The 7,333-nt window shown below is 44.3% G+C and overlaps 1 protein-coding gene across 1 annotated transcript in view; it reads right to left on the minus strand.

Annotated features, from left to right (window-relative positions):
• Positions 1 to 6,901, minus strand: part of LOC135211155 (NADH dehydrogenase [ubiquinone] 1 beta subcomplex subunit 4-like) — a 27,507-nt gene extending 20,606 nt beyond the window's left edge. The window contains exon 1 of the mRNA XM_064244331.1: positions 6,701 to 6,901. Coding sequence (XP_064100401.1) covers positions 6,701 to 6,820 — 120 coding nt within the window. The 5' untranslated portion in view covers positions 6,821 to 6,901. The remainder of the gene's footprint in view (positions 1 to 6,700) is intronic.
• Positions 6,902 to 7,333: the final 432 nt, after the last annotated feature.

Raw genomic sequence — 7,333 nt, forward strand, 5'->3', positions numbered from 1 at the left:
AGAACGGCTGGACCGAGAACAGCGGCCCCGGTCTCGTGTGTCAGAGGAGCTGGTGCTGGTCGCCGCCATACCCGATCGCTCTCTGTGAGAGTGACGGTCAGGCGACCGGCGAGCTCCACTGTCACGGTGAGACCGGTGCGTATCCTCACGGTGCGTCAGTTCGCTGGTACCAGCCGTGGCTGGTGCCGGCGAACGGGGGGACCTCTTCCCAGCCTCAGCCCGTGGCCGGTCATGGACCGTCACGTCCGCCCGGGTAGCCAGCTGCTCGCCGCGAGAGCGAGAGCTGGTCTGGTGAGAGTCGCGGTGTTGAGCGGCTGTCACCAGTCTTCCGCTCCGTGCCGTGAACCTGACGCTGAGCGGACTCAGAGGTCTGGTTCTTGGCTGCACGGCCGCTGTTAGGCGACCGTACACTCGGTACCTCTCGCGAACGAGAGGCCGAGACGGACCCTGCTGCCGTGGCCGAACCACTAACAGCAGGTGAGGAAGTGCCGGTGTTAGCCGGCACTCCTCTGGTCCCCGTAGTCTTCTTCCTTGTGGAAGAAGAGACGGGTCCTGCCCCGAAGAAGCAGGGTGACCAGCGGAAGAACCCCCGTCTCACCAGAGCGAGACGGGCCCTTAGAAGTTCCTGAAGGAGACTTCTTAGGGGGGGGGGAGGCGACCTTCTTCTTCTTCGGCGGGGGAGCCTTAGAAGAAGAAGGGGAAAGAGGCGGCAGACGACGACGACGACGAAGACGACGACGACACCTTCCTCCTCTTCTTCTTCTTCCTCGTCAACCTCCTCAGGACCGACGTCAGATCTGTCATCCAGAGCGGAGCCGGGGCTGCTGTTGCCGAAGCAACAGGGCCCGGACGCACCTGTCCGAACAGATCACCGAGCGCACAAAATATGAGGGTCAATCTCCGGGAATGAGCGGAACTTTCCGCATTTACGCCCTTCGGTACCCGGGCATAGTCTCCGTGGGGTAGCGAGGCGAGGAGATTCCATCATTGACCAATAGATCACAATTAATTAGAAAGAGAGAAATGATTGTACTTACATGATTCTATCATACACAAACACAACCATATACTCAGGAAAGCAAACGACGAGAAGCGGGCACAGAGCGGTCGAACACACACGTCCACTCGCTGTGAGGCCGAAAGCAAAAGTGATTTGTTTACCTCCCAGTCGCGCGCGCCTGTCGGACAAGCAGTTAACTACCGAACCCCTTGTTCGAAAGCTTACGACCTATCCAGCTGCCGCTAGTACCTTCCTATTGTAAAAGGACCGAAGGTTTGTATGCCGTGTCGGAACAAACGAGATCTTCCCTTGAGCTTTCCTTAACTCCATCCACCTTTGCGAAAAGCAATATAATATTGACAGAGACCTCTTGAATTCACGAAACCCGAGGTCTTGCTGGGTTTCGAAGACGAAGTTGTCTGTTCACTTTAAGCTTCCTCCGAAGCACTGCTTACTTCACATTCTTGAGGCTCAAATCTTAAACAAGAGCTTGAAGAGTTCAACAGAAACGTTCAGCCAGGAGACAAACCTGGCGTGCGCTGGCGCGCGCTCGGCGTCCACTGGCGAGGACGCTCAGTGTCCCACTGGGAGGACGTCAAGTGTCCTGGCGCGCGCCTGGCGTCCATCCGAGCGCCCCGTTCAAGCCGAGCGTCAAAAGAAGCGTGCAGAAAAGCGTCACGCTCCTGACAGGCGTCAAAACAAGCGAGAGAAACTGCCTTCTTTTTCATATTTCTCGGTGGAAAGACGTACACGTGATCAGGCGACATTCGCCTTCTTACTTCTCACTGAAACGCATAACGAGAGAGAGAGGGGACGTGAAGCGTCCTCTTCTATAAAGCTTCTTAGAGGGCGCGTGTCCTTCCGAGAGCTCCAACCCTTGCGCGGGGAGGACGCCTCGGAGGACGAGAAGCAATCCTTCAGGATTCGTGCACTTGCACGCACTTTGGCAGTCTGGGGATTTTCATCAGAAACTGCCGAAGGCACGCCAGATCGGTGGGGGTTCCTCGTAACCCTCCTTCGGCATTCGACATGCTCTCATCCCTGTGGTCCTGGAGTCCGACAGAGGTCTAGACCTAGAGGCGTTATAGGCCGATCTGACGCACCCTCCACTACACAAGGGGCACTGTCACTGCACTTAGCCACTTCACTATTGCTCTCTAAAGCAAGCACTTTCGATTCTAAGTTACGAATCGAAAGAGTATAAGAGAAAGGGCAATAACCTCTACAGACACTGTTTTAGGGCCCGAAGGCAACATTACAGGGTTAGGAGTAACAATAACAGAAGTAGCACTCTTCACAACAATGAAGGAGAGCGATCACCTCTCTCAGACATATTCATAACCCGTAGGCCATACTACAGGGTTAGGCAAAATAAAGTCTACAGGAAGGTTAGCAGGTTCACTACCCTGACTTGTTTACTGATTAATTGCCGTCCATACGAATAAACTACTTTTTCCTTACGGAATTAGACCTTGGATTTCCTGTTTACTGATTAATTGCGTACATACGAATCATACTTTTTCCTTACGGAATTAGACATGTTTACTGATTAATTGCGTACATACGAATCATACCTTTCTTTTTTTCCTTATTCGGAATTAGACATGTTTACTGATTAATTGCATACATACGGAATCATACTTTTGGCCTACGGAATTTAGGACATGTTTACTGATTAATTGCGTACAAATACGAATCAACTTTTTCCTTACGGAATTAGACATGTTTAATGATTAAAGCATCCTAAGAATCAGACTTTTTCCTTTACGGCATTAGCATGTTTACTGATAATTGCGTACATTACGGAATAACTTTTTCCTTCGGAATAGAACATTGTTACTGATTAATTGCGTACATACGAGTCATACCTTTTCCTTACGGAATTAGACATATTTACTGATTAATTGCGTACATACGAATCATACGTCTTCCTTACATCCTAAGCCGGAGGTACTGAAAACAGGTGTTTTCAGCACCGGCGACAGAAAAATTATGAATAGAAAATGGGAATGGTTCCTGATACCCGCCTCCCAGCGGCGGGAATGGGTACTAACCACCTGGCCGACCACTGCGTGTGTCGGAAGTTTTTTTTAAATTCTGTCGGACTTCAGAAAATACAGCTATATATATAACTGACAGGTAAGTTTCATGAACAAAATGTAAAACAATATCATATAGGTAGTAAGAATGAGGTGTTGAAGTTAGAAGAGAATATAAGCCCTTAACTTTTTATAATAGCTATAAAACCTAATGGATATACATATAAATTCTCTCTGCTGGGAAAAGTAAGTTAAAATAAACAAAATTATGATTTTCAGTTTTGTACTGGTTTAATAATAATTCCTTTCCAACAGGCCCTACAGACATCATCCCAATGTTACTAAGTATTATTAAAATATTAGGTTAATTTTTTTTATATCACCTCATTTGATGTCACCAGAATCTAAAGGGGGAGGCATTTAAATGATACTGTACAAACTTCAAAGTAATGATACAGTTTATAGCCAAAGGATAAGTCAAAATGAACATTTTAATTTAATAAAAACTAAATTAATCTAATTAAAGGAATCATTTGCAAATATGTAATGTAATAGGGATTGTAGAAAATTAAAATTGGCAAGCACATACAAAAAATTACATAGAAAAAATACTCTTAAAGATAAAATGCATTTCACATATATAAAAATCGTAATCTTTTCTACATAAGCTGGTTCAGTGATTAAAGCTTATTAACAAGGATGTTAACTAGTGCCAGGTAGGTGGGAGATAGGGGTATCACCCACTCTTCTGTCAGCCCTACTCTTTCACTACGCTACAGGGACAAGTGTGAGGATGGTGTGAGGACGGTAAGCAATGGCAACATGTCTCAACATAAGTCAGTCACAGCTGCCTACCACCAGTTAACCACAGTTACCAAGCTTCAACAACTGTTACCACCTCATACTGATAAGCTAAACCTCCATAGGGTGTTTCAGAGGGAATAGTATAGGTATATACCCCAACCAGATTTACCTCTACCTAACCTAACTCAAGGCAATGTGCACGGACCTGACCAGGAAGGCTTTGCCCCCCTCCAAAGTAACACTAGGATCCCTATCTCCCTACTCTGATTAGTACTTACGGCATGTACGGAGTGACTACAGTTTAGTTGACCAAGACTATCGTCTGCTCGAAAATTGGCGGACGAATTCAAACAAGATAGCGCAACATGATGGCGGCCGGGTGGAAGATAATATTTTGGAAAACTTTACAAAGCTAGTGCGTATGTTTTGGCCTGACTTCCGAAAACGTGCAGTAAAAGATTATACAAAAGCCTACTATAAAAACGGTAAGGGGGACCTTGTTGGGAACCAGGGTTTTTGGGTGGGGGCACACACATACCTAATAAAGGGCAAATGGAAATCGTACTTGCAGGCGTAATTTTCGTAAAATGGTACGGGGGGCCCTATTGGGAAACCGGGGTTTTTGGGTGGGGGGGAAACAAAGACGACGACAATTAGCTAACACATGATGAGTTGCGCGGCCTGGCCAACTAAACTTTAAACTACACTAACCAACTACCGTTGTTACCGATAAAATTTTCAGACAAAACGACGTACCTAGGGTAGAATATCACAGCAGGCCAAGCAGGCCACCTACAATCAACACCTAGCCACCCTCCGAAAAAGTACATTATAACGCGTCCTGACACCGGAGATGGGCATCAGTCGCGACTTCTTCTTGGTGAAAAACGGAGCTAAAGACCTCTACTCTCCTTTCGAAGTAAGTATTTTCTCCAAAGTTAGAAATTAAGGCCAAATTTTAAGATTTAAACAGAGGGTACTGAAAAGGGTGGCCTACTGCAGTGGAAATCTCACCAAAACGCTTTAGAAATTTTTACTTACAACTAAAAATGTTTAGAAGATTGACGCTATCTTGATGTTTACGGAGTCGCTTGTGTCAACAAACTTCCCATTTCATGTGCTAAATCTGCACACCACTTGTACCCATAGATGCTGGGGCACTTTCATCACAACAATCGTAAACCCACCTCTTACCAGCACTTATTCGTACTTATTCAAGGGGACTACGGCATTCTTTGCGGCGTTTTGCGCTCTTCAATTGTTTATCAGTGTTGTCAATTGGTATGTGTTTACCCTCCAAACTAGGTATAAGACTTACACAAAACCGGGGAAATAAGTGAAATTAGCGTATCTATTTGTAGTATATATACATATTAGAGCAATTTTATCATTACTGCATTACTATGACAACTAGAATTCATCGAAACAGTTTGTAAATGCATCGGCGTATGTGTGACGCTCCACTAGATTGGCAACGATGAGCCATTTTCCTCACGTCGTCTGCTCGTAAGTATACATCCGAAACATTCGTAAGTTTTGGGGGGTTAATTTGGTTGCAAAAAAGGGATAATGGACATGAATTAAATAAACATTTTGAAGTAGAGTTAAACTAAATATTGAGTAAAGTAAACAATTAAGGGAATAAAGCTTTGCATCTCATAATCATGTTGTCGTCTGCTGCTCGTAACTTTGTTTACGGAGTGAGTGCTTAGGAAACACGAACAGCAATGTGGTTCGAGTGCACTGTGGAGTGAATTAAGACCAAAATGTGTATAAATTACAATCAAATAAGCACTGTGGAGTTTCAGTTGTGATAGCAGTAAGGATAAAACCACTGATTACAAGGTAAGAATGAATTCAGTTCCAACCATAACCCCGGGAATAACAAGTTTCATACTTTCACTAATATAGGCAACAAAATGTTGTTTTATTGTGCTGATTACAACTGCAATCTTGAGTAAGATCAATAAACGTTACATACATACGCTAACATTGTTCAAATGAGTGCTGGGAAGGCTGGGGAAAGATGGTGGCCGTCACTGATGAGAACCGTCCATGCAAAACGTAGCCGCCATATTGGATTTCAAAACTGCCTTGAAAACATATTTTACGAAGAGCTCACATGCTTATTTTAATTCGTATGGGGCTTTCATATATCACAATATGTTGACGAAACTTCAGTCTTTTAAATGGTATGCTTAGAGTTGCAATTGTATTCATGTTTCACCAATTAAATATCGAGTGAATAAGACCCGTCCACCGTGATGAGGGTTGGCCTGTCGTGATATTCTACCCTAGGCCTTTAAATTGGGTGTGTATAGCCTAGTGCTGTGCAAGAGAGATTATTTGAAATAGGGTAAAATACCGAATGGCCATCCTCGACCACAGTGCGACCACCTTCCCGAAAAAGTACTTTAACTCGTCCTGTAGGTAACCCAGGACAGACATCAGTCAAGAGCCAGCGTCCGTCGAAGCAACACCTCGAGACCTAAGTATATTAGGCTACTTTGCTCTCGAAGTACGATTTTTCTTCCAAGTCACAAATTAGGATAAAGCCACAGTTTTCGATTTTCGGGAAAGTGGTCACACTACGGCAGAGGCCGGCCATTCAGTAGTTTACCCTAATAGCTAGCCTAGTAGCTACGGTACTAATCTAGCCTAAGATTTACCGTCTATCGTTGACATTCATGACCGGGGGCTGGAATTAAACACGGAGCCCAGTGGATCGTTTCTGTAACAACACCTTAGGGAGTCCTACACTTCCATGAACTCTTGTCCAAAGGTGTCCCGTAAGTGTGGTTATGGGGCTAGGCTACCTAGGTAAAGCCCGTTCCTTTACCCTAAGGGTTACACTTACCAGTGCACCGCCTTCACCAGATGCATGGCGATGTGGATTAGTGATCTGCTTTATAAATTCTCTCTTGATAGCGGCTTTACGCACCGCCCTCTCTTTAATTACTTCAGGGGAATCAGCCATGTTTACTGTATGTCAGCTGTTGCGGGGCCGTCGGCTACCTTCGTCTTGCGTAGCCGTCCGTCTTCCAAGCGGGTAGACTCAATTATACAGAACCTGGGTCGTTTCTTTGAAATCTTTTATATCACGACCCAAATTGTACATTTTATCATAAAATTTACAAAACAGTATGTTGCAGTTTAACTTAATTAATACAAATAATAATACCAAATAAGTTATCTTAACTAGAAACAGAGTTTTTTTTATGGGTGTAAGTTGCACGATACACTTTATTTATACAGCGAACATTGCATTCTAATTTTTAATAATAGAAGGCGAACATATCTTACAGGAGGCAAATAAAATAGACTATCTATACCTAAACAAGACATTTCTTTTAGGAAATCAAGAAAAGTACCATGGTACTCGGAAACAAAAGTAATTTTGATCTTTGTGTGGTATCTGATGTAAGTTTTGATACATGTAGTAGTCTATCAACGGGGAGAAATTGAAACAGGAAACAATCACGGTTATTAT

The sequence above is a fragment of the Macrobrachium nipponense genome, chromosome 4, assembly GCF_015104395.2.
Source record: "Macrobrachium nipponense isolate FS-2020 chromosome 4, ASM1510439v2, whole genome shotgun sequence".
Lineage (NCBI taxonomy): Eukaryota > Metazoa > Arthropoda > Malacostraca > Decapoda > Palaemonidae > Macrobrachium > Macrobrachium nipponense.